At 42.8% G+C, this 26,679-nt stretch overlaps 1 protein-coding gene across 3 annotated transcripts in view; it reads right to left on the reverse strand.

Annotated features, from left to right (window-relative positions):
• UBR2 (ubiquitin protein ligase E3 component n-recognin 2) overlaps positions 1–26,679 on the reverse strand; it is a 54,475-nt gene that overhangs the window by 12,672 nt on the left and 15,124 nt on the right. The window contains exons 4-32 of one of the 3 annotated variants that reach the window (XM_069955327.1): positions 26,452–26,562; positions 25,372–25,502; positions 24,172–24,310; positions 23,716–23,778; positions 23,390–23,489; positions 23,024–23,131; positions 22,845–22,933; positions 20,613–20,711; positions 15,137–15,300; positions 14,420–14,519; positions 13,558–13,686; positions 13,102–13,285; positions 12,508–12,569; positions 12,186–12,296; positions 11,903–11,968; positions 11,101–11,223; positions 10,917–10,980; positions 9,993–10,117; positions 9,164–9,216; positions 8,974–9,076; positions 8,159–8,207; positions 7,175–7,329; positions 5,656–5,758; positions 5,013–5,122; positions 4,448–4,528; positions 3,253–3,434; positions 1,984–2,186; positions 1,154–1,247; positions 740–901 (exon numbers count right to left, since the gene is read on the reverse strand). In XM_069955327.1, coding sequence (XP_069811428.1) covers positions 740–901; positions 1,154–1,247; positions 1,984–2,186; positions 3,253–3,434; positions 4,448–4,528; positions 5,013–5,122; positions 5,656–5,758; positions 7,175–7,329; positions 8,159–8,207; positions 8,974–9,076; positions 9,164–9,216; positions 9,993–10,117; positions 10,917–10,980; positions 11,101–11,223; positions 11,903–11,968; positions 12,186–12,296; positions 12,508–12,569; positions 13,102–13,285; positions 13,558–13,686; positions 14,420–14,519; positions 15,137–15,300; positions 20,613–20,711; positions 22,845–22,933; positions 23,024–23,131; positions 23,390–23,489; positions 23,716–23,778; positions 24,172–24,310; positions 25,372–25,502; positions 26,452–26,562 — 3,263 coding nt within the window. Of the gene's footprint in view, positions 1–739; positions 902–1,153; positions 1,248–1,983; positions 2,187–3,252; positions 3,435–4,447; positions 4,529–5,012; positions 5,123–5,655; positions 5,759–7,174; positions 7,330–8,158; positions 8,208–8,973; positions 9,077–9,163; positions 9,217–9,992; positions 10,118–10,916; positions 10,981–11,100; positions 11,224–11,902; positions 11,969–12,185; positions 12,297–12,507; positions 12,570–13,101; positions 13,286–13,557; positions 13,687–14,419; positions 14,520–15,136; positions 15,301–20,443; positions 20,543–20,612; positions 20,712–22,844; positions 22,934–23,023; positions 23,132–23,368; positions 23,490–23,715; positions 23,779–24,171; positions 24,311–25,371; positions 25,503–26,451; positions 26,563–26,679 lie in introns of all 3 variants that reach the window. The other 2 variants (XM_069955326.1, XM_069955325.1) reach the window with 2 other exon arrangements.

A 26,679-nucleotide genomic window follows, 5' to 3' on the forward strand; every position in this document is an offset into this window, starting at 1 on the left:
ATACGTTTCTTTAGATCCAGACCTAAAATCATCAGCTGACGATTGAACCGTTAATACATTACCTCTCCACGCTCCTGGTCTTTTCCTGCACTCTGCATGCGTCCCGGCCAATGATTGGCTGAGTGGCCTGTCAATTCAGACAGGCTGCTCTGATGCTGCAGCCGCGGGATCGGGAAGCATGCAGAGCACAGGAGAAGACCGGGAGCAAGGAGAGGTAATGTATAAACTGTTTGCGCAAGGGCTGCACAGACATCGCTAATGATGTCTGTGAAACCCTTGCTTAAGGATTATTGGGCCATGTAATAGGTCCAGTAAACGAACACCGATCTAGCAGATTGACGCTTGTTTGCAATATTGATCAGGCACAGGAGAGAAGACCAGGAGCTCGGAGAGGTATGGTATCAGGTGTTTGGGCATTGCTAACGATGTCCATGCAGGCCTTACTGCCCAATTATTGGGCTGTCTAATAGGTCCAGTTTACTTAAGTTATCAGGCCGTAGTCGGCCTCTGTGATAGGACCCTTTCCCTGTGGTGGCGCTGCAGGCAAAACAAACACCATGATTTACAACAGCCCGATAGGGGTCCTGCTAGGGCTCTGTGATCTGCTCATTGTCAGAGACTCTTCTAAAAGTTTGGAAAGTGGACAACCCTTTTAAAGTGCCATGACGTATACAAAGTACATACTCAATATTGAATGTATACAGTAGGCCTTATACTATCATAGCACAACATCTCTGACCTGTGATATAAGCTTCTTGGTGGAGGCAGCATGGGGATCACGGTGTTGCTTAGACACTGACAAAGTGGGCAGAGGAATTCACCGTTTTCCACATCATAGCTTGTATGAACGCGTAAACGCTGCTGCCGACGCTGCTCCTTCATCTGTACGGCATCAAAATATCTGGAAAAAGAAACAAATTTACATTTTAAATAAGAACAATAAACAGTTAAGTTCTGCGCTTATCTAATGCCTGCAAAATTTCACAGATTTTTAGTGGGATTTTGCTATGCAAATCTTTAATCTGCAACGTAGCCTCAGCACAACTACTTGCAGCACGTGCAAACAATGCCACAAATCCACCATGGAAACATTCAGTTATTTCTGTGTAAGGTTTATCTGTATTCTACTAGAAGACTGATACCTAATACGAACCTCTGCCAACAGTGAGCGTGCATTATGTGCCCGCAGCTTCCTGTGTGTGTCCCACAAGCCAAGTCTGGATGCATGAAGAGCGGATCATAGTTGTCTGCACAGAAGATTTCGTTGGGTTAGCAATACAAATAAGCCGTAGTAGTAGCATTGTAACTCCAACAATGATAAAGTATTATACTGAGGAGGATATACATAGGATTTACATTACTTTAGAAGTATATACTATATATACATAGGATTTACATTACTTTAGATGGTTTTATGTTATTCACTAGGTCTGAAGGTATAATGTGACTCCTTAGAGCAGGGATGGGGAACCTTCGGCCCTCCAGCTGTTGCAAAACTACAATTCCCATCATGCCTGGACAGCCAAAGCTTCCCTTTGGCTGTCCAAGCATGATGGGAATTGTAGTTTTGCAACAGCTGGAGAGCCGAAGGTTCCCCATCCCTACCTTAGAGAGTCTTACATGTCATACAAGGTTCCCTGGGAAAACATTATGCGAAATAGAAGTTATCTACAAATAAAAGACCTGGCTCTGTAGTGCCACCTATTGGAGGTAGCTTTAATATGGGACCTCTCAAAAGAATTATCAGCCAAACCAGAATCTCCTCCAAGAGTAAGGAGGAAAGCATCTGCAGTAAGTCAGGGTTTAGGGAGGTTTAAGTCGGTAATGTGTCTCCTTGGGAAGACAGCCAAGATGTTACCTGGGACAACATTACACAAAGTAGCTAGGGGTAGCTCCTTAAGAGTATTGGCTAGCCTACAATAACTTTCTATGTCGGCTGGAATTCTCCATGTTTCTAAGAAGTCGTCTGATCTGGCTTTATACCTGGGTCTTGAATTATCCTGGCTCTGTTCTTGGAGAAGACGGTAGACCTCTGGATGAAGGCAGCTAGGACCATGGCTTTGCTGTCAACATTGTACGCTTGCTCCTCTTGACATAGGATACAGGTGACCAGCTGACTCTGTTCAACAAACCGGGTCTGGTGAGGGCCGAGTGCAACAAGCTTGGAGTCCAGCAAAGCAGGACCGCTGTATAGATTATAAGATGATATGGTTTATATTACATTCAGAAATCACAGAAGAGTAGCAGGCTGACAGGAAAAGTAAAGGCTTTTTCTGAACGTGTAATGTGATTTTAGATTTCTAAGATAAGCTGTTATATTATGATCGGTAGGTGTCCTAACTCTGGGCCGTCAAACCGTTGTTAATTAACTAAGGCTGCAATCCCTTTATTTAAAGAATCAGTGGGAGTCTCAGAAGTCAGACCTGAAGATGTGACTACCCCTTTAAAGGGGTTGTCCAGAATTTAAAAATTCATGGCTGTTTTCTTGATGAGACAGCCCCACCTCTTACCTTAGGTTGTGTTCGGTATCAAAACTTACCTCCATTCACTTCAATGGAACTGAGCTGCAAAAACACACCCAAACTGAGGACAGGAAAGGTGCTGTTCCTGGAAGAAAGCAGCCATGTTTTTCTAATCCTGGTTAACCTCTTTAAATTGCATTAAAAAGAAAGAGTATGTTCACACTGAGTAAAACAGGCGGAATTCCACCTGTCTCAGTGTGTCAATGGGAAGCCTAGCGCGCCATGTCAATTTGTTGAGCTGAGAGTGGCGGCACGTGAGGCCTCCCACTGACACACCAAGGCAGGCAGGATTCCGCGGCAGGGGCTCCACCGCAGGATTCCACCTATGTGAACATACCAAAAAAAGTAAACTATGTTTCCCTACAGAACAGTAGGATTGCTGTCGTCAGACCTCCACCAGCTAAATAATAAATGCTATTTGTTATAATTTCCCATTGGGCAAGGATTGGGAACCTTCAGCTGTTTATCATACCTGGACAGACAAACGTTATAAGCGTGATACAAAATATCTGCAGGTTCCCTATTCTTCCTTTAAGGGATTAGCCACCCACCCAACGCAACTGCTAATAAAACTACACAGCCATGTTTATGCATGTCATCGCAGCAGACAAGTGTCCCAAGCCTTCACGTTGCTCCATAACTGACCCCAGACCACCGTAAGTACATAAGTAAGTTGCATTTAGATATTTTCTGATGGGGGAAGGCTCATGTTATAAGGTACTTTTCTCACCTGTTGTCATGTGATGTTGATGCAGACGCGCTCAGTTCATCCATCGACTGCTGGAAAAGCTCTTTGTTTTCATCAATGAAGTGTCTCTGCATTTCCGACATCTGGGCCATGATCTTCTCTTTGCGGAGTCGGGCAATTTCCGCCTTCCTCTTTCTCTCTGCCTTGTCTTTATCACGAGTGTTCTAGAAGTCATCACAGCAAATGCATTTAAATGTAAGAAGCCTGCAAAGTGTGAACACTGCCACATACTCTAACATGTTATTCATTTACAAGCTGTGGCCTTAATAATGGCTCTAATATCATTGTTTACATCTTACATGATCATAAAGCTGGTTTAGATTCCCAATATGGCTCCTTTCTTTTGTATATAGTCAACGGGTAACACGATTAGAAAAAAACAACATAGCTGCTTTCTTCCAAAAACAGCTCCACCCCTGCACTCAGGTTGTGTGTGGTATCACAACTCACTTCTATTCGCATCAATGAGTTGCAATACCAAACACAAACTAAGCACAAGAGTGGCCCTTTTTTTTAAATTCTTTTATCCCCTTAAAAGGGAACCAATCAGCTGATATGGTTCCCAGCTGCACAGTATAGATCTACTGGGCAGCAACCCAAGGCTACCAAACTACGTCTGCAGCGGTAGCTTTACATCAGGGAAGAAGTAGTTTTATACCTCCGGGAGAGGGGCGGCAACTGGTCATCTTGGCGGGCAGCCACCAGTGACTAGTAACGGCTCCCTGTCTGTCAGCGTGCTCTGCGGGGATGATTGACAGGCAGAGGCGCCACTAATGGGTGTCTCTGCCTGTCAGTCATCCCCGCACAGAGAGCTGTGACTAGTAACAGGCACCCCCCACAGGACGCTTCATAGCAGATGTATACTGTGCAGCTGGGAAACGTATGCGAACCATATGAATGCCAGTAATCATCTGCAGTCCCCAAAACTATATTTATAATGTCTACACATTAACCTACTTAATTTTTCCATTTAGTTATCTATTTTAGACTATATATACAGTATATGTGTATCAATACTTGAGAAAGGCTCAGTGTGTTTTAAAGGGCCGAAACGTTGTTCATTTTTTTGTACGCATATGGCAAAATAAAAGAAGAAACTTTTTTGATACTTTAAGAGACGCTGTCTTCAATTGCTATTTTCTTTGAGTATATGTGTATCAAGATACAGGACTCATACCTCCTCCAGCACACTGCCCTCTACTTCGACCACTGGAGTAGCAGAAGAACTTTCTCTGATCTTCTTAATTGTTCCAAATGTCTATAAAAGAAACATAATTGTATATGAGCAACCAAGTTCTACAAATAAGCTATAAAACCCTACATTATTTTACAGATAAGCAAAGAAATAAAGCAGTTTGTCTTTCAATGTAAAACTCCCTTGCCGATCAGCTGAAAAAGAAGATCATATTACAGTAATACCAGGCACAGAGGTTACCTAAAGGGTTTATCCAGAAAAACATGGCTACTTTCTTCCAGAAGCAGCAGCACTCACGTTTTTAGATTCGGTGTGGGTTTTGCAACCCAATTCCACTGAGATGAATGGAGCTGAATTGTAATATCACACACAACCTGAGAACAGGGGGTGGCGCTGTTTTTGGAAGAAAGTAGCTGTGCTTTTTTAATAATGGGGAAACATGGTTTTATTTTGGTGGCGTAATCAGAATTCTAAAGTTAAATAATATTTTAACATTTCTTCTTTGCCATCAAGCTGAGAATGACAGAAGTGATTGGTGAAGCATTACCTTTAGAATCCAGCGAATCATATCCTTGTGGACCTCCAGGTGAGCCGCATTCTGCAATGTCTCCAACAAAGCCAAGATGCTAGGTGATGTGTTTGGAGCTTCACCTGGTCCTGAGAAGGGACAAAAATACGGTTACATCATCACGATGAATGAATTTACAGCAAACACTTAACACTTTTGACATGTCATAGAGAGATGTCAAAAGTTTTGACCGGTCCGGGTATGAATGTTCAGACCTGTAACGTGATCAGTTGGACTGCAACAGATTGCCTATGTAAGTCTATGGAGCCCAACCGATATTACACAGAGCTGGAGAGGATCGCACAGGGGAGTCCAAATTGATTGACTACAAAGCACAGAATTTTACATCTATTCTATGGCCACATTATTACTATAATGGTCTTGATCACGAGGTCTGATGCCCCAAATTGACAGCTGTTAGGTCATCAAACCCACAGTCAGACCAACAGCAACAAAAGACATGACACTCATCTTCTCTATGGAGAGATTTATAAATTGCATTGTTTACTTGATAGGGGGAAATGTGGTGAAAGGTCCTGTAAGTGTCAGGCTTGTATTGCTTCCTGAAAGCACCGCAAATTTGCACAAGGTTTGCTGAGGTAACCAATTTGCCATGACCTACTTGAGATCTTCTCTGAGAAAGTAAAGGTGAGAACGTTGTCCTCGCTGATGTTCTGCAGATGCTGGTTCTCTTCTTGTAATGCTATTCCAATCAGATGCAGAACCTGAAGAATTAACACGATGTTAAATTAACGTTACACTGAACAATTTACCTTTCAAGAAGACAAACCTGTCTGTGATCAACTTTTTATAAATAGTCTTATAGGGTGTTTTTCAGCTGGATCTCAAGAAGGCTGAAGGACCACACTAACACCCACATGACTAACAGCGCATAAACATTATAAATACATATACAATATATTCACAATATAGCATTAGTTCAACCCTTATGACTTAGTGCAAAGAGCACTTTAAAGTTATATTATTCCTCCCTTTCCATATCAGGAGCTCTCCACACCATTATTAAAGTGTCACTGTCGTTTAAATTATTTTTTTTTGCAGAAATCAATAGAACAGGCGATTTTAAGAAACTTTGTAATTGGGTTTATTAGCCGTAAAATTTATTTTTATCATGAAAAAGCAGTTTGAAGCTCTCCCCCCGGCCTTCATGGTTCTCTTATAGAGAGGGGGAGGGGTTGAGGGAGATGAGGCACCAAAACAGGACAACAAAGAGTTAACTTACAGCTACATCACTGGGCTATCTCCTCTGAAGTCAGCACTGACCTCTCTGACCTCTGAATACCAGCTTTCACACAGGTCCCGCTGTGTAATCCTTTGTTCTCTGCTGGCGACTAATCTCCCTCCTCCCCCCTCCCCTCTCCATAGGTTACACAGGGCTCGACTGATGTAAAAGTTGAGATTTCCTGATAATGAGCAGTGAATGAGAGAGAGAGAAGGGAGGGGGGGGGACCTGGGGAAAGTCTTTTTGAATGCAGATAATGGCAGATTTGCCTAATAAACCCAATTACAAAGTTTCTTAAAATCGCCTGTACTATTGATTTCTGCAACAAGAAAAAAATTAAACGACAGTGACACTTTAAGCTTATATTCTGGGCATTTCATATCATAAAAGATTGGTTATAAAAGATCTTGGTGGTCTCTCCACTCAAAAATGCATGTTATTGTTTAAGGACAGTGCCATCTAAGTAGGGCTTCTTGGCCGTTGTGCGCCATCTCACAGCCTTCATCAGTGCCATAGGCCTCACCCCCTCAATGACGGCATCATTACATAGCCCCGCCCCTATGTGACATCATCGGAATGAGCTGACCTGGAGGCCTAGGTCTCACCCCCTCTGTGATGTCATCAGAACTGTCCGGATCAGAAGGAGCTGATGGAGGATTTCAGTGTAAGAAGATGGCCTTGCAGGAGGGGTTGGGCAGAATGTAAAGAACGTGTTTTGCTTAGCCCACATACAGTGGACTTCCTGAAATCCTCCTTCAGCTTCTTCTGATCCGGCCTTCTGAACCTTTTAGTAAAAAAGCAGAAACACATTTCAGATATTGATGGCACATCTACAGGATAGAATCCCACCTTCTGTCCATTACTGATATACATAAACCCTAAGCATTTATGTGCTTACCCTCTGCAGCATGGCCTCGGACCAGGAACATCCATTGGGCTCCACTGCCCACTGAAGAATTGTTCCCATGATGCAAAGCATAACATCTGACTGGAGAATGTTTATCAGGCTGGCAAAGAGTGGACAAAATGAAGGCAACACTGGTGGTGGCAGAGCTGTGACAAAATAAAGAAAAAAGCTAAAGGGGTTAGTCACCATTTTTTTTTGTTTCTTTTAAATCAACTGGTGCCAGAAAGAGCCAGAGTTTTGTAATTTACTTCTATTTAGAAATCTTCAGTCTTCCAGTACTTTTCAATTGCTGTATGTTCTGCAGGAAGTGGTGTATTATTTCCAGTCTGACACAGTGCTCTCTGCTGCCACCTCTGTCCACGTCAGGAACTGTCCAGAGCAGTAGCAAATTCCCATAAAAACCTGTTCTTCTCTCCAGACTGGAAAGAATACACCTCTTCCTGCAGGACATACAGCAGCTGATAGATTTTTTTTTTGTAAACTACCCCTTTAACCTGTGTTTTTCAGTACTTTTTGTATCTATGATTTATTTTTATGGCCATAGTCATGAATGTATAAAACGCTGAGACAACAAGAGTTCAATGGGGTTGGTGCCTCTGATCCTCACTAACAATTTCTATAGACAGGAGGTGCTTTGGCCATAATACACTCTAAAATACAGTATTAGCTGCTGTGTTAATCCAACTATCAGACTAAAATCCCACCCTTGGATTACAGCTGCAAACCTAGCCCAAACACAGGTCTGGTTACACAAACTAAAAGCCTGATAAGGCAGCACATACACCCCCGCCCCTGAATCAAACCAACTTAGAGTGAATAGGGCAAATGAGTTGAATGTTTCTGCCAACCGGGGGGGGGGGGGGGGGAGCACTTCCAAGCACTACACCCGGTGAGCAGTAACTTTTAGCATGTCTGAGGACGCCCAACAAGTGCAGTCCGAACATAAGGTTGATAACCCCCTAAAGACTTGAATACCTGCATCTTCTTCATTGAGCCGCTTCAGTTTACGTTGGGCCTCTTCAGCCTGAAAAACGTAAGAACCCAATCTTATTAGTGAATCTGAAGAGTTTACTTTACGATCTGTTCAGTTTTTAGTGACAAGTAAAAGGAACGCATTGAAAATCCTCCTATAGTCATTGGGGGAGATTTGTCAAAGGGTGTAAAAATTAGACCAGACCTGGAAGCTGAGCTGTGATTGGTTGCTGTGGGCAGTTTACAGGTGTATATTTACACCCTTTGATAAATCTCCCCCATTGTGTATGTTGTCAAGTGGGAAAAGGGGGCCATATTCCTTCTAGAACCATCCACCAGATATAAAAATACCTATAGCTATAACGATAAAAACCTCTACCTTATATTGTGTACTAGATTGCTACACTGCCCCACATAAAGCAAGCAGTGATAACCAGCATGATCAGACACCTTTCTATTATAACTAGAGATGAGTAAAAACTGGAGCATGCTCGAGTCTGGTCGCTAAAGGGATTATAATTGGAAATGAGCGCAACCTGATCATTTTTGAGTCCAATCATTCGACATTTAAATACAGGTGGCTGAAGTAGTTGGATACAGCCCTAAAACGTCTGGAAAAACAGGCATACAGCCCTATGTCCATATCCATTCTTTCATAGACTGCCTAAGGCTGCATCCAACTTCTTCAGCCACCGCTAATCACATGTGGAATGACTGGACTCAAAGCTCGAGTTGCGCTCATTTCCAATAACCTCTTTAACACAATAACTTTTGGTTTGTAAACCGAACATAAAAACCATGTAGGGAAATGCATTTACCTTTGACTGTTCCGCTCTCGAGTAATGATAATAAAAGAGGTTAAAATCCTTGGTGCACTCTGGCTTCAGCTCATATAGTCCTCTGCCTGTCAGGCCCGGCTTTCTAAAACCATGACAAAAAAAACACCAAACTTTATATACTAAACAGGTTCTGACTGCGATCATATGAGAAAGGTATCATGCCACTTACTTAAATGATGCAATAGTCTCGATCACTTGCTCCATTCCAGTTTCCTTATTTTCCTGTGAGTTAAGAACAAACTTGAGAATAAAAATATGGCATATTTATGGTAACTACACCAAGCTATAATACACTAGTCAGTATGATATACTGTATACATGGGGTCACATGACACTAACATAGTTTGCACTACCCAGTTAGCCCACGGCCTATATCATTCAGCTGTGCAGGGACGGGTCTACAGCTATTGTACAAAAAAAGGATGTGAACAGAAAATTTTACATGTTTATGTGTAAACTAGAAAATTGTTCTATCCCTATGTTAAAGGGGATATATCAGCAGGTAGGTAGACGAATGTAAACTGCCGACATGTCCCTACTGCACAAGAGATGCCCAGGAGGAAGGTATGTCCCTTACGTTCTTCCTTGGCGCTGTTCTGGTGCAGTTAGTGCTCCGCGGGCTAGTGAGACCATTAGGAGCACTGCCTGCCCCCATAGCGCCGATTCTCCCATGGCTGGCCTGCCCCTTCCAATGATAATCAATGGAGTGAGCTAGACGGGGGCGGTCCGGATCGGCACTATGGGGGTGGGGCAGTGCTCCCAATGGTCCACAGTGCTCCTAACAGTCCTACCGGACCATGGACTAAACAACTAAGGGGACAGGAACGGCACCAAGGACAAAGGTAAGAAACAAACCTTCCTCTTCTGCGCCTCCTGTGCAATAGGGACATATCAGTAGGTTAGATTTATCTAACCTGCTGAATACCCCTTTAATAATCATCTTTGATAACATGAAACATTTCAGAGATGCATCAGCGATGAAAGCCCAGCATACTCACATCTTCTGGCAGGGCCTTCACCAGTTCACTGTGAGCCATGGGCCGTATGCTTAGCTGATGGACGATTTCACGCTTTATCTCTTCGGCAGCAGTTACCTGCCCGACACCGGGACAAAACCGCTCACCTGTAATACAGACAGCAGCCATATCAGTTCTGACAGCAGAACTTATGTTTGCAGTAAAGGAGCAGGATTGGATGCAGTGTAGCACTGGGGCCCTGTATGGATTTGCTTTCCATGTGCGTATGGATTTACTCCCATGCCCCTAAATCATGCTGATAAAATTAAATTATCCCAAAAAGTGCTTGTTGGATAACAGACAGTGACTTTTTGATTGATGACAAGACCAAAATTGGTCAATTTCTCTCAATTTGCTTGCCTACTAGATTCCTAATATATTTGTAAAATACATCATTAACCAAAAATTACTTATCGCAGAAAAAAAAAAAAATAGATACTGCTCTAAACTGGAGGAGGAGACAGCCTGAGCTTCGTATCTACAATCTGCGAGCCTGTCTCCATTTTTCAGAGGATCCACACTGTCCCTAATTCCTTGCTGTGCTGCTGCTGTTTAATTTCTCCTCACATAGCACATTGCAAAGGCAGTGTATTAGTAACCCCTTCTACCTCCACATTCCCCATGTGGTAGTGTACTATAAATCATCCCCCCCATGACAGTGCAAACCTGCTCAGTCCAGGGTACCAGCACTATGTCATGGCATAGCAGCAAGGAATATGTTTTTAAAAATCATCTGAAATGACAGCTACACTTTAAGTGACGCTCAAACTAAGTGATGCTGGTCCTGAATAAGGGATTTGCTCTCTATTTACTAATCTTAACACTTAATAATGGATTTGCAAAAACAGTAAAAATGTATGTTTTTATCAACAAGGTAATAGTGCAGATGTGTTGTTAGTATCTTACCAACTATCATAATGATCAGGTGTAGCATCTCTTCAATAAGGGTGTTATTTTGCTGCACTAGATCCTGGATAGAGAGAACAGAGACGATTCAGTGCACAATCATCCCTATTAGGTCTCCTCACCTTCTCCACTGACAAAGCAGCAGTGAGGCAATGAGGAAATCCCATTGTGTGTAAGGTGATACCTTGTTTGTGCTGTCTTTTCTAAACCTCTTTCCATAATCAGGAGTGCCAAATATCTGGAAAAGTTCAAATCGGCTGAGGACGATCATCAGAAAATGGTTGGGATCCATCATTGAAGCTCCAGCCTATTAACACACAAAAAAAAACACATGGGCTTAAATTTACATCTCTCATCAGAAATAATTACCTCTGTCTTATAACATACCAAGTAGTAATAATTGGGGTTACAATGCAGTGTCTGAATATGCAGACAGATGACAATAACAGTGTTACACAATTACTATAACTATTAGACACAAATTATTACAGTCCCCACTGGAGTTTCAACATAGTTTTCCTAGTTAGAGGTTATACAGTCTGAAGATCCCCTTTACAGATTCCAGGTGCTGCTGGGGAACCTTGTGACACATGCTCATACCCCATAGGGAACTGAGGCATTACAAAGTGGGCCATCTCTGCAATGCAAGCACAAGCTGGGATCTCATAAGGGACAGAGGCTCTTTACAGACACTTCACCCATACTAAATGTAATGATCAGTTGGGGGTTTAAATACCCAGACCCCAAGCGATCAAAATGTTTGACATGCCTGTGTATATGTGACAGTGACACTTTAATTCAAGTTTAGATAACTTTCTTAAAGAACATGACTTCATACTGTAACATATTGGTATTGGACTGACATATAAACAGCATACACAATTCAGGGGACTCTGCATACTCCCCCTCTGCAGTATTTGCTTTATTTACTGTGAAGACAATGGCAGAAATCTCATTATTAGCAACATAAAATTATAAAATGTTACCTGTAACATCACAATGTCTTTGTCAAACATTTCTCTTCTGCATTTGACGTTGTGATAGTAGTAGATCTGTTCAGAAAAAAAATACATATTAGTACCTGTTCACAACATGTTTGAGCCTTAAGAGTGTATCACTTCATTGGGTGGAGCTATGATCAGTGGCTACAGCTTTAAACTTTTTTTTTTTAAACTAATGGGAGTCTACAGTAGTACAGACTCTTCTGTAACTAAAAATTTCTCTACCAAAATCCAAATTGGTGAAAGGCGGACAATAAGATCTCCTCACCTGGTTGACTAAAGAAAACCCATTTCTTCTCCACATTCCAGCATGCACCTGAGCACACAGCACCAAGCAGCGCAATGGGTGTTCAATAAGCATTGGTGGACTCAGCTCACTCTGTAAGACAAGAGTCAATGAAATGTAAATATATATGGTTAGAACTTTTTAATAAGAAAAATGTTTTCATTTAACAAAGTGAACAGATTGCAAAGTTCTCACACAGTGAATGAGTATACATCAAAATGCTGTACGTCTGAGAAGCAGGATCTTAATATGGGGACATCTCATTATGAATTACTGCATTAGAAAAACAGAAAGTCGCACTTACAAATGGCAGCAGCTCAGGGAACTTGTACGCCACTTCACTCTTACTGAGCAGAGCATGAAGTCCTAGAGGTTAAAAAAAAAAAAACATGGTGAGGGTATGTGCACACTTCGGAAAATCAACAGAAAATACGTTGCAGAATCCACAGCTTGTGGACTGTGGCGGGCGCACGTGTCTGCGCCCATGTCATAGACTCCATTCTATGCACGGGCGGATTCCGTCCATCGTGTTCATTTTTTGGACGGACAATGGAATCCGCCTGTGCATAGAATGGAGTCTATGACACGGGCGGAGACGCGTGCGCCCGCCACTGTCCGCGAGCGGCGGATTCAGCGTCGGATAATCTGTCGATTTTCAGAAGTGTGCACACACCCTTAGGTTACAAGAAAACACAAGTGATTTTGTAAAAATAGGCTGGACTGCCCGACCCACTAATGATAAAACTATGAAATATCCTAGCAATATGCTATTAATACATAGGCTGGGGACACCTATATAAGATGTTACTCAAGTAGTAAGAAGCATATGGAGAGTGCAAGGATTATATGCATCAAAGAGCGGAGTAAAACACTACTAGACAAAGCATGCAAATCTTACCTGCGAGAAGACGAGAAACTGGAAGGTGAATGCTGACTTTCTCCTGGGACACGCAGTATCGTATCGTGTCCACTGAATGTCCGGCTAGCGTTAGAGTAATGGGTTGTTCTCCATCTGTGAATCCGCTGTGACAATGTGTAAGCACAGCGAGGCACTTCTTGTAGGCTTCAACCAGGACGTGCTCCTACAAATCACACACAGATGTCAGCCACAGACTCAGGTTATGTACATTGCCAGATTAGCATAAAGTCATTTATATACAGTGCTGTAACAATCACGTACAAAACTTGCAATCAAATAATTATCCGCTAAATAGAATTTATTCATTTGTTAGAAGCTAAAATTTTTGTTATCCTCTGTGATTTGTTTTACACTTTATATTATTCAGTATAAGGCATCTTGTGATTAGCCCAGCATTTTGGCAGATCACTATAGTAAGACCTTGGCATAACTTACATCAGTAGAACACCAGTCTTGCATCATGGATATGATATGTGTTAATTTCATCTGCAAAGTGAAGGCAGCCTCCCACTCCGGCTCCATCTCGATATGTTGTCCAACCTGTCGAGTTATTGGATCCATACCCTGCAGCGACACAAGGAGGGTTACATGTCATGGCTGATTTGAAGGTGTCGTACTATCTCAGTCGCATACAAGAACCAATTTTGTAGTAAGTCAATAAACCTCAGTATGTTTTTGGAATGTGAGAGGAAACTGGGATACCCTGAGGAAGCCCAAACAAATATGGTGTGAACATACAAACTTAGTGCAGATCCCAAGAGCCTTCACCCACTGGTTTGTCTGCAATAGGAGACCAGGAACACTGAGGCCTACTCCTTAGGACAAATGCAAATGACCACGTTCTGTATGTGAAACAGTCTGTGTGCTGGCCGAATTTTATGGACTGAGCATGTTCCTGTGAATGGGATCATGGCATCATACTGAATTATGATACAATGACCTCCTGAATGGCCAGAGCACTGCCCAGCCAAAGAAGTCATTCCAGTAGGGCTGAGATCTGTCTGGTCAATAGCTCAATAGATGTATCATAATACAGTATAGTCTGTGATATACAGTCTGTGATATTCAACCAGCACACAGGTGCATTCAGCTTCATGTAAATCCTGCCCATCAGTCCACACCTATAGTCCCCTACAACCTATTAGTGTCAAACATACATTTCTTAAGTACTGTATATTTTATGCCTCTTGTTCCATAGCACAAAGGCAAACAAATCTGTTCAGACCAGTGATTCTTTATAAGCGACCACAGTGTCCGTCCCTTAGCAGCATATAAAAAGTCCCGCCACAAAGCATACCTGCATGCACTTTAACAAATCTAGAAAGGCATAGAACCCTTCAAGAAACTTTGTACGTAATGCAGGAGTCCACTCAGGTGGCTTGCTTATTAGAAGATATCTAAAAAAATAAATAAATAAAAAGACACAGTAAGAGAAAATATTCAGTCAGAGCACTAAAACATCTGCTTTCTATAACTAACACACGTACAGATGCCTATTGCCTTAAAGGGGTACTCGGCTTCAGTACATATAAAATAATAAAGTAGCTATGCTTACCTCTCCACGTTCCCCCAGTGTCTCAGTGATCCCTTGCTGAGGACACTTCCGAACCTGTCTCTGCAGTGACAGCCCCTTGAGCTGTCCCATTTCGGTCAGTGATTGTCTGAATGAGCTGTCACAGCAGAGAAAAGTTTGAAAGTGTCCGAGGTGGCTGCAGTCAGTGGGGCATCCGAGAGACAATTTAAGAGGACACCGAGGGAACGTGGAGAGATAAGCATAGCTTCCTATTATTTTCTATATACTGATGCACACATGATTACGTTTTCCTTCACTAGCGCCCCCACCAACAGCTTGAAGCAACTACATTAAAGCATTTCTTTGTTTTTGAGATAAGAAACAAATGCTTGTGGTCTCATCCTGCAAACAATACACATTTATCTGATCTCTACTTCCTGCCAATGTATCACATATATATTAAGAAATAGAAAGGAGCGTGCTAGTTGCTGGGGAACTTACTTCAGATCCAGAATAAGACTCTGAACTCTCCTGAACTTGAAGGCTTGTACTGCCGTGTATCGCTCAAACTGGAACCTGCCCTGGATATCCCGATGCCTTAAATGATCCATGAACGTCTTTATTATTGTGGTCATCAGATTTTCTTCTGTGATCAACATCCGAGCCTAAGTCAGAAAAGAAAGGGTTTCAATTTTCAAAGATGGAATTAGTCATGATGTGCAATGGATGACCAGAGAACACAACCTGCTGACGCTTATATAGTACTGACATATACTGCAGCGTTGTACAGAGGTTGCAGTCACACCCCAGAAGGGCTAACAATGTAATAATTCTGCATGCAGTAAATAAAGCCTGTATACCAGCACTCCACCCTTAATCCTTGTACCGTGGTGCTCCTAGGCAAAGTAATATCCAAAAGTAGAAAAATCTCGGCACACTCGTCTTGCTGCAATTCCGTATTTATTTATATGAACATAGGACGTGGCGTGGCGGTCTTTCTCAACAGCATGCTGTTGAGAAAGACCGCGAGGTCGGAACGCGTGCAGAGTCCTACGTTCATATAAATAAATACGGAATTGCAGCAAGACGAGTGTGCCGAGATTTTTCTACTTTTGGATAATTGTGCGGTAGTGGTATTTTGCGAATGACAGAATGTTAATATTCTTATGGTATAATGTGTTCCCTCCTGTGTCTGAGGCACCCCCCCCCCCCCATACATACTGAGTGATCACCACTTACATCCCCAGTAAACCACATGGTCTATAGCGTAGACCAGAAATCAGCCTCTCCTCTGACTAACTTCTTGTGACCTACAAAATGATAACATTACCCATTACATCCCCCGTTCTTTCTCTATGCAGCTATGCATAAACTACTACAGAAGATAGTTGTGCCAATTGTAAGGGACCTGATGTGTAGAGATATAGTAGGTGAATCCCAACAATAATCAGCTGCTGAATTATAACACTCCCCTGACTGTTTTCTCTGCTATCTGAAGTCAGGAAGATGAAGCTGCATCTCATAGGGATACACAGACTCTGCAGTGAGTGTTAGGGAACAGAGGTTTTATGTCACTGATCTATTACTTGCTGAAGTTAGAGATGATTCACAAAAAATGCAGTGTTGATATTCCGACCCATGTCTCTGCAAAACCAGTAAAGTGGTGCCTTGGATTAGGAGCATAATTCGTTCCAGAACCGCGCTTGTAATCCAAATCCACTCTTAAACCAAAGCAAATTTTTCCATTAAAAAATCACTAATATGCAGATATTTGGTTCCACACCCCAAAATAAAGTTTTTAAAATTCTGAACAACATGTAGAACAGATGAAACAAACAATAAGAAAAAACCTGAATATGTGATATTATAAGTTACTGTACAGTATAGCAATCAGCATGTGGTGTATAATGTATAGTAACTGCATAACCCTGATAACACAGCAGCAGTTTGTAAATACAGAATGGGGATGCAGATACCCATAATGCAGTAGCATAGTACAACAGGCTAGAATAGAGAAGCAGGGCTGCAGCCAGAGGTCTGTGTGGTCACATGACAGCAATGGGGAAGGGGGTGTGTTCAGCATGGACCAATCAGAAGGTGAGAATCACAGAGCTGTGCAGGAGGACAGTGACAGAAACTTTATATACAATAGTTTGAATGCCTAAGTAAGGCACATTATAGCAGCAGTGTGTATAGCTGAGTGTAAGTGCAGGCACATTATAGCAGGAATGGAGAGGATGGGAAACACAAGGGCTGCCAGAGACTGCAGGGAGCATGAAGTAATGAGCAGGGCGGATGTGGGCACATACATGCAGCACTCTCTGTCCGGGGAGAGAGGGGTTACAGCTATAAAAGAGATTACCTTCACGGTCCTGTCCCCTGATGTAAGCCCCAGCATGAAGTGGATCTGCTATGATTTGGAAGGTGAGGGAGACTTCCTGGGTCAGAGTACAGTGCTGTAGAGCACACTATTCAGACCATGCCCCTCCCCCACTCCCCCTCCCACCCAGTACAAGGAGCTATTAAACCAAAGCAATGATCTTAAAACAAGTCACAATTTAGAAAAACTGTGAGCTCTTCTTGCAAAATGCTCTTAATCTAAGTTTCTCTTAAACCAAGGTACCACTGTTTTGAAAACTGGACTGGTAAATGAAGGAGTAAAGGGGTAAATAAAATCTATATGGCAGGTGACCCATAATAGCACGTCAACTATATAGGTATATACAAGGGAAACAATGGAGCATCTACATTATTTATTAACAGCCTATAATAAACTATATGAGCTAAAGTTAAACAAAAGGAAAATCTGACACCAAATGCTTTCTTTACCTTGCCAACACACAACGACTAATTGAGGAAACCACAAGAAAGCATGTGCCATGAAAAGTGGTTTTGGTGATGGATGCCTCATTGGCACTTAAGCAAGAAACAAGAAAGGAGATTTGCTTCAAACTCATCTTTAACACTTAAAGCGAATGTACCACTAGGTACATCGCTTTGTGTTCTTTACATGAATAGGCCAGTGCCCCGATCCTTTTTTTTGACGCGCCACCCAATTACCATGCACAGCGCCAGTCTATTCCTGAGCACCAGCCCGGCATGAAGCACTGGAGGCAGGCCTGCTGGCCGCCATTGGGATGGAACCCCCTCCCTCTCTGTGACGCGGCTCCAATAGTATCAATGGAGTTACGGCAGAGAGGGGAGATTGACACACTGGGGGCTGTCGGGCCAGTCTCTATTTGCATTGACAGAAACACTTTAAATCCTTCAAAAGAAAAAAAAAAAAGCTATATGCGCAAGACTGTATTTCTATTAAAAACAATGGGACTCGTATTACACAAGGTTTTCTTGCACATTACACTACAAAACGTGTGTGTAAAACTGGCGCTTGTTGAACATGTCCTAAGATTACACGAGGGGATGCTGATAAGTCTTTGGCTTAGTGTTCTTTTTTTTTTTCAATGGTAACAAAAAAGTCTTATGTGTCTAATATATGTTTTCAAAATTTTGTGTATGTAGCTTATATCAAGAGTGATCTAGACGCGCAGGAGAACAAAATGGCGGAGTCTAAGCGATATTCACAGCAAATGCGAGCAGAGGAGTGATACAATTCTTGTTGCTGCAAGGAAAGTCCGCGAAGGATATTCATGGTGATATGTCACAGACATTGGGGGATCAATGCCCTTCATATTCTACTGTTAAGAGCCGGATTGCCAAATTTAAAACGGGCTGCGTCAACACCAATGATGAGGAACGTCCTAGACGACCGAGAAGGGTTGCTGCTCCGGATATCGCCGATGCTGTGCACAACCCTTATACTGGAGGATCGGTGAATTTCAGCTCAAAGAATAGCAGACATCATGGGGTTTTCTCGTGAACGTGCTTGTGTCATTATCCATTTGAACATTTGAACATGAAGAAGCGATCTACAAAGTGGGTCCCCAAATGTTTGACAACAAATCAGAAAGGCATGTGAGTGAAAACTTCCCGGTCCATTTGTCAGCGTTTCCGGACTGATAAGAACTTCCTGGATGGACCGGTCACTATGGATGAGACCTGGATTTATTTGTATGACCCTGAAACCAAGGAGCAGTCAAAAAAATGGCGGCTCAGTGGTTCTCCTGGTCCAAAGAAGCCAAAAATAAGCCATTAAGGTGATGGGGTCTGTGTTCTGGGATAAGGAGGGGGTGCTGCTAGTGGACTACTTTCAAAAAGGTTCCACCATCAATGCAAGGTATTACATGGAACTTTTGAACAAATTGAAGGAAGCTCTGAAGACCAAAAGGTGCGGCAAGCTGTCCAAAGGAACCTTGTTATAATTAATTTGATTAATTCGCCTAGATTTTGAGAATCAATTTAAATTTCTTTAAAAATCGTAAATTCGATTTTCAAAGAATAGAAAAAAAAAGCCCTTCGACCAGTGGCGCTGCGGGCAAGCTCCTCCTCCTGCATGTCAGAGTGGGACTTCACTCCAGCACCCGGAGAACCGCTAAAGCCGTCTGCCCTCTGCCTGCCTATATACACGATCGCCCGCACCCGGAGGACCGACGCCGCCTGCCCCACCCACCTATAAGATTCCTGCCAGCAGACACCCGAAGGACCGCTGCCGGCTCCCAGCCCACATCCAGAGGACTGCCGCCCATCCCAGCACACACCCGGAGTTCTGCTGCCCACCCCCATCCACCTGTAGGATTACTGCTCGCCCCCACCCACAAGACAGGGAGGGGCTCCTTCGAGCACCGGAGACATGCAGCTGGTGCCCGCTTTATGGTGTGAGTAGTGTGCCTGTTACTGTGTGCATCCGGTGGGGACATCTTCCTGTCATGTTTTCATGTATTACAGTCTCCATATTGCAGTGTTTGGTGCTAGTCAGTACTGCATCCATGCTCTACTACTACCACCCCCAAACACTCTTAATTGCTCTTAATACTGCTCTACTACTACCCCCAACACTGCTCTACTACTCCCCCCAATACTGCTCTAATACTACCCCAAAAACTGCTCTACTACTACCCCAAATACTGCTCTACTACTACCCCAAATACTGCTCTACTACTCCCCCAAATACTGCTGTACTACTCCCCCAAATACTGCTGTACTACTCCCCCAAATACTGCTGTACTACTCCCCCCAATACTGCTGTACTACTACCCCCAATACTGCTCTACTACTACCATTCCTATTACCCCCACTCCTGATACTATTACTACTCCCCTTATCTTCTATGCTTCTACTGTTACTACACCCCTTATTCACTATGCCTCTACTACTACACCCATCATAATTAGCAAAAAATAAATCCATAAAAAAAAAAATCGAGATTTAAATCCAGAAAAAAAAAATATTGTGATTTTATTTTTTGCCCATATCGCCAAGCCCTACCACCCACCTTATTCCCCAGATCTCACTCCCTTCGACTACCATCTGTTTCCAAACCTGAAGAAACACCTCAAGAGTACCAAATTTCACGCCATTTCTGATGCCATGGCTGCTAGGGATGACTGGTTTGGGGCACAACCGAAATCCTTCTTTTTGCAGGGCTTACAGAACTTGGAATACCGATGTAAGACGTGTGCTGACATCAGTGGAGAGTATGTGGAATAAATGTAAAGTTTCATCTTCCTATCTCTTCTTTCTGGGTAAAACCAAAGACTTATCAGCAGCTCCTTGTATATATAATAAAACAAACGCTGACAAAGAATGATAGTTGAAATATATTGGTTTTATGAATACGCATGTCAGTGGTGCCGATACTTACTAGGCTATGAAGGGATGGGTCTGGCTGTGTACAATACCTCAGATACTTACAAGTGAAGGCACTGTGAATATCTGTACCGAAAGGTCGGTGATTGAGAACTCCCTGTCGTGGTCATCTTTGACATAATCACTCTGCAATCGCTCATAGTTCTAGTGAGAGGAAGGCAAGAAAGACAAGGGGTGGCATCTATCAGTTCGACAACAACGGACATTTACTCACCATTGTGGGTACAGTGAAGAGTTGCACAGACAGAGCAGCCACGGACACTGCTCGCTCGTGATCATCCTCCATAAAATCTTTCTGCAACTGCTGGTAATTCTAAACAACAAGGGGGAAATTCACCTCTAATCCATACTGGCCTTCCATGGTAATCTTATAGAGCTTTATAGATCAAGGGGCTAACTGGGAATGGACCCCCCCCCACCATCCACTATTACTATATGTGCTGCATCTCTTCACAGACCTTTGTCTCAGAGCATAGAAATGCTATGAGACCCAACAAAAAGCTAAGGTGAGAACAAAACATGTAGCTACTTAATGTACTCCTTTAGTATTATAAAAAGTTAGCATTATTTTATCATTTACATTTTGTGTTACAGCTTTCTCAGATTTTAAACCCTTCACGACCGCAACCTGTATATCAGGGGTAGGGAAACTTGGCTCTCCAGCTGTAGCAAAACTACAACTCTCATCATGCCTGGACAGCCAAAGCTTTAGCTTTGGCTGTCCAGGCATGATGGGAGTTGTAGTTTTGCAACAGCTTGGAGAGCCATGGTTGCAAAACCTTGCTTTAAATATATGTTCCTACTGCCGATGCCACATTCTGTATTAACGTGTGTAAACGTTTCTGACTGTGAAGGGGTTTTAAAAGCGACTCTGTACCCACAATCTGACCCCCCCAAACCACTTGTACCTTCGGATAGCTGCTTTTAATCCAAGATCTGTCCTGGGGTCCGTTCGGCAGGTGATGTAGTTATTGTCCTTAAAAAACTACTTTTAAACTTGCAGCCCCGTGCCAAATTGGCTTGGCCTAGAGTGTCTGTGCCCTAGGCTTACATCGCCTCTTCGTCTCTCCTCCCAACCCTCATCACCATTAGGAATGCCCCAGGGCAGGATTGCTCCTGTTCATCACTTGTCTGAACACTGCACATGTGCTGGATCATAAGACCCATGTGCAGTGTTCAGACAGGTTATGAATAGGAGAAATTCTTCCTGGAGCATTCCTAATGATGAAGAGGGACAGAGACACAGACACTCTAGGCCAAGGCAATTTGACACAGGGCTGCAAGTTTAAAAGTTGTTATTTAGGACAATAACTGCATCACCTGCCGAATGGACCCCAGGACAGAGCTTGCATTAAAGGGGAACTCCACATAAAGAAAATTTGTTTTCTATAAAAAGTACATTAAAAGTTTTATAGATGTGTCTATACAATGTATTACTGTATCTGTGTGGTTCTGCCACACTGGTAGCTCATAGAAATCCAGGAAATAAAGAAAAATGGCCTCTGTGCCAATTCACATTATCTCCTGCTCCCACTGCTCTCCCACCCTAGGAGACAAAGATTACATGCCTCTGTCTCACATTGTGTGTGTTTGCTGAGCACAGAATGATGATGCAGACAGGGGGCAGGGTGTGATGTCACAGGAGGCTTGGCTGCATCCCCCAATACCCTGAGTGATTTAGGGCCCTTTTACATGGAAAGATTATCTGACAGATTATCTGCCAAAGATTTGAAGCCAAAGCCAGGAATGGACTATAAACAGAGATCAGGTAATAAAGGAAAGCCTGAGATTTCTCCTCTTTTCAAATCCATTCCTGGTTTTGGCTTCAAATCTTTGGCAGATAATCTGTCAGATAATCTTTCCGTGTAAAAGGGCCCTTACCATCTGTGACTGGCCAGAAGCAGGTGCAGCAAGGACTGTGGACTGTGATTAACAGCTGAGGGAAAGAATTGCATTCTGGAACCAGTACTGCATTCTGGGAACTGCTCAACCATGAAGTACAGAAACATAATACAGAACAAAACCCCCCAAAACTAATGGATTTTTGGTAGTTTCAAAACTGGGATAGATATGTAAGTAATGCGTTATGCTTCTGCTAAAGTTTCATTTTTTTTAACCTCTACCTGAAGTTCCCCTTTAAAAGCAGCTATCCAAAGGTACAAGCAGTTTGGGGGGGTGGGCAGATTGTGAGTACAGAGTCGCTTTAATGTGTGCGGGGCTGTTTTAATGTGATCTACTTTCTTCGAGAGCAGGGGTGTCAAACTGCGGCCCTCCAACTTTTGCAAAACTACAATTCCCAACATGTCTTGACAGCTAAAACGTTTTCTCTCCAGACATAATGGGAACTCTAGTTGTGCAACAGCTGGAGGGCTGCAAGTTTGAAACCTCCAGAGCAAAAGTATGGCTTCACACATAGAAAAGGGCAGATAGTTAAGTAGAAACTTACTTTTGCAAAACGAATGGCAAAAAGCTTCTTGTATTTAAGGTCCATCAGTAAACTGCTCATGAACAACTGGTGGTAGCAGTTTCTTGCACCTTGGAAGGAACAGAAAATGTCTTCACTGGTCACAAGAACACAACATATGAAAGTAGAAACATAAACTACATAATGTCCATCACTCGTACCTTTCCAAAGAATGGAATCGCACAGCATTAGCTTGTCCACTAAAGATGAGTTTTCACCATCTGGGCCCTCCTGCAATCCGACCTGGCACAGAATTCTTCTTAGTCCATCTAAAAAAAAAAAAAGAAAAGAAGTTGAAAAGCAGAAAAGTCAGAATCCAACAGGTCAGGATGTATTGACTTAAATTATAAAGGTATATAACTAGCTGATAGGTGGGTGTCTAGCAGAGCAGAGGTCATCCTTCTCCAGTGTGAATGGAGTACCCCATCTGTCCACTGTACCCTATGTTCGGCAGTACTATTAGGGTAGAGAGTACAATGGATTTATAGCTGCAAGTATTACATTACCAGAATAACCAATGATCTGACCAAGCCAGCTGAGGATTCTTAGTCCGAACGTCTGGTGGGCAACAATGGCTGAATGCATAACTTGAACCTTAAGTGGTTTAGTTTGGCGACTGGTGTTTCTCTAGAAACAAAACATGACCGGGTCAACAACTTTTTACAATAGTGAGTTAATCCAAAACAGTAAAAGCAAGCCATATATTCATTTCTATACATACATTCACATTGCATTTTGGGTCTGTATCCTTAAAGGTACCCACAGCATGCCATAGCGTTTAATAGATCAAATAGTGTCTTTTTTGTTTGCAGGATTCAAATGTGTAGTCTACTAGTAGAGGAAGTCCACTCACCACTATGACAGATTTTGCTTGATCACAGCTTTGGAAGCTCCCGTACAGCACCGATCGTCGCCCCTAAAAACAAAAATGATACTTTTTTTGTGTGTGACACTTAACCACTTAAGGTCAAAGACAATTTTCGTTTTTGTGCTTTTGCCTCATGTTTATGGTCTATGGGGCTGTATGAGGTGTCATTTTTTGCGCCATGATCTGTACTTTCTATCGGTGCCTTGATTGCGTATATGCAACTTTTTAATCTCTTTTTATTGTAAGGCCCGGCCCAGGCAGAAGAACGGATCCCCCCCCCCTGCGATCGGGACATGTATCAGGGTCACCTATGATTCCCCCTAAATAGGTCAGGACATGGGTGGTTGCAATGTACACTGATCGCCCCAGGTGCCACATTTTGGAAGATGGTGAAACAAACAATTTAACGCACAATGTATTTTAAGAAAACCAAATACTTACATCTCGATCCACAGTTGTTGCAAAACTAATGGCTTCTTTCTGGCTACAGTTTACAGCTTTCTGCAGGGTGTAGATAACCTGCTCGTAGGTATGGACTTCATCATTAAAGAGCATGCAGTAATAGTTGTCTTCTTTCTCCCTGCAGCAAATAGAAAAGATTGATGGCCTATCTTACCCGCTGCATGATATCTGCATTAATAACAGAACTGTAACAATTCATACAGCAAACACCATCACTGTATATGTACATTCAGTTACCTATGTAAAATCATATGCCGTGAAGGGTACCATAAAGCATTGCTATCTTTCAGAAAACGTTTGACAGGTCACAGAGACATATCATGATTGGTCAGCGTCTGGGGGCTCAGACTGTGAGAATGAGCCAGGAGATCAGCCCCATTCCCCGGCTCACAGCTCTTCTTGTTTTGCTGCATGAGACGGCTCTATAGAGTCCATAACATATAGAACCCCACTCCTGCAGCAAGAGGGGGAGACCAGTGGGCCGACCTATCATTGAAATTATAGAAATACAGAGACCTCTGCTACACACTCGTGCTACAGACTGAATAGCAAAAAAAACAACTAAGCTGCGTCACCTGTACAAAATCAGAGACTTGATACTTATTAAAGGGAAACTCCAACAATTTGTTTTTCTTTCAAATCAACTGGTTTCAGAAAGCTATATTGATTTGTAAATTACTTATATTTAAAAATATCCAGTCTTCCAGTACTTATCAGTTGTTGTATGTCCTGCAGGAAGAGGTGGATTCTTTCCAGTGTTACGTATTGTGTCAGACTGGAAAGAATAGACCACTTCCTGCAGGGCATCCAGCAGCTGATAAGTATGGGAAACCTGAGATTATAAAATGGAAGTAAATAAATCTACTGTATATAAGTTTCTGACACCAGTTTATTTGAAAGAAAAAAAATTTTCTTTGGAGTACCCCTTAAATAATGCCTAAATAATGCCTATGCCTATGTAGTCACTGGCAGGAGGGTTCTCTATAATGCCCAAGCAGGAGTGTGCATCAGGGGTCCGTATACTGCTGGAGCTCAGAAATCACTTCTCATTACAAAGTTACAGCTTCTATTACACTACACCCCATGCTGCCTGCAGATCAGACATTAGGCTCACCCTGACAGTTTCCCTGTAGTATAAGCTTTGGTAGATAGCAATGTTCTATACGATGTATTACTCACGTATGCTCTAGTCCGGGAGGCAGCTCATTTTCTTTTTCCCATGTTAGTATATCCACTGTGTATTGAAACATGATGGCAAAAATGTTGTAAGCCCTGGCTACCATTTCCTCTGACAGGTTGATAAGAGGATCCTGTTAAAAAGAGCAAAAACATAGAACTAACAGGTGTTTGCTGTAGAAAGATGACATGGGTAGCTGCAGAGCTGTACTCTTGCTATTTTTTCAGTTTGCCATGGAGAGATCCTACTTTTAGGATCTGCGGACGCACAACTTGTAGGGATGCTCTACTGCTGCTGTTTAGTTCTGCTGAACATGAGGAGGAGAATAGAGCAACAGGATCTGTCAGCGTCCTGCTGCTCTATTCATTGTCATAGGCCGTGGGCACTCCATGCTGACAGCCTATGAGCAGCAGGCACAATGGTATGACGTCATCGCGCCTGCAGGAGGATCCGCTTGACTGACTGGAGCCAGAAGATGGAGGGTCCTGCTGCTTTCCGGCGATAGATGAATATCATGTGTTTTTTTTATTATATTGGAACACAACAGGGGGCATTATTACTCTGGGTGGGGGTCTGTATACAGCAGGGGACTTCATTACTGTAGGTGTGGGGCTGTATACAGCAGGGGGCATTATTACTGTAGGTGGGGGGCTGTATACAGCAGGAGGCATTATTACTGGGGGTGGGGGTCTTTATACAGCAAGGCCAATATTACTATGGGGGTACAGCTGTGTTTTTCAAACATTCACTATCCTCTTTAAAAGGGCAAAAATGTAAAATGTAATCACGCTGGCTCTACTGAAACCTAATCTGGGTTTTAGATGGGGTCAGTGTAGCACATACAGCAAACACCTATTGAGCATGGTGCAGAGCCAGCTCTTGAGCCTGTAGCATCCCTGTGCTGTATGTATGGAGTTTATTACTAATACTCTGATGATTTGAGCTTTTCAAGATCCCTTTTTACTGTACAAGTGTCGCTACAGCAGTGAGGATCCAGAAGACTATGCACAGTCTCACACAATATTGTAGCCAGGCATAGTCCTATGACAGGCAGTGAATATGGCAGGACACTGTAGCGTTACCTCTGTCTCGTTTTCGGAAATATTAAGGCCATGCTTCTGGCAGTAGGGGCCTTCTTTCCACGCTTCGGCATCTCCGCAATCACAGAAGCCTCCTCCTCCTGATGTGGTCATCTGTGGCACAAAGGAACAAAGTAAAGATCAGAGAATGAAAGCTACGGCATCACGGAGGCCTCTTTGTTCTCAGAATCAGTTTTGGAAGTCGACCACAATGTGCTGCCAGCCGAAGAG

The sequence above is a fragment of the Dendropsophus ebraccatus genome, chromosome 15 (genome assembly GCF_027789765.1).
Source record: "Dendropsophus ebraccatus isolate aDenEbr1 chromosome 15, aDenEbr1.pat, whole genome shotgun sequence".
In the NCBI taxonomy this organism is placed as follows: domain Eukaryota; kingdom Metazoa; phylum Chordata; class Amphibia; order Anura; family Hylidae; genus Dendropsophus; species Dendropsophus ebraccatus.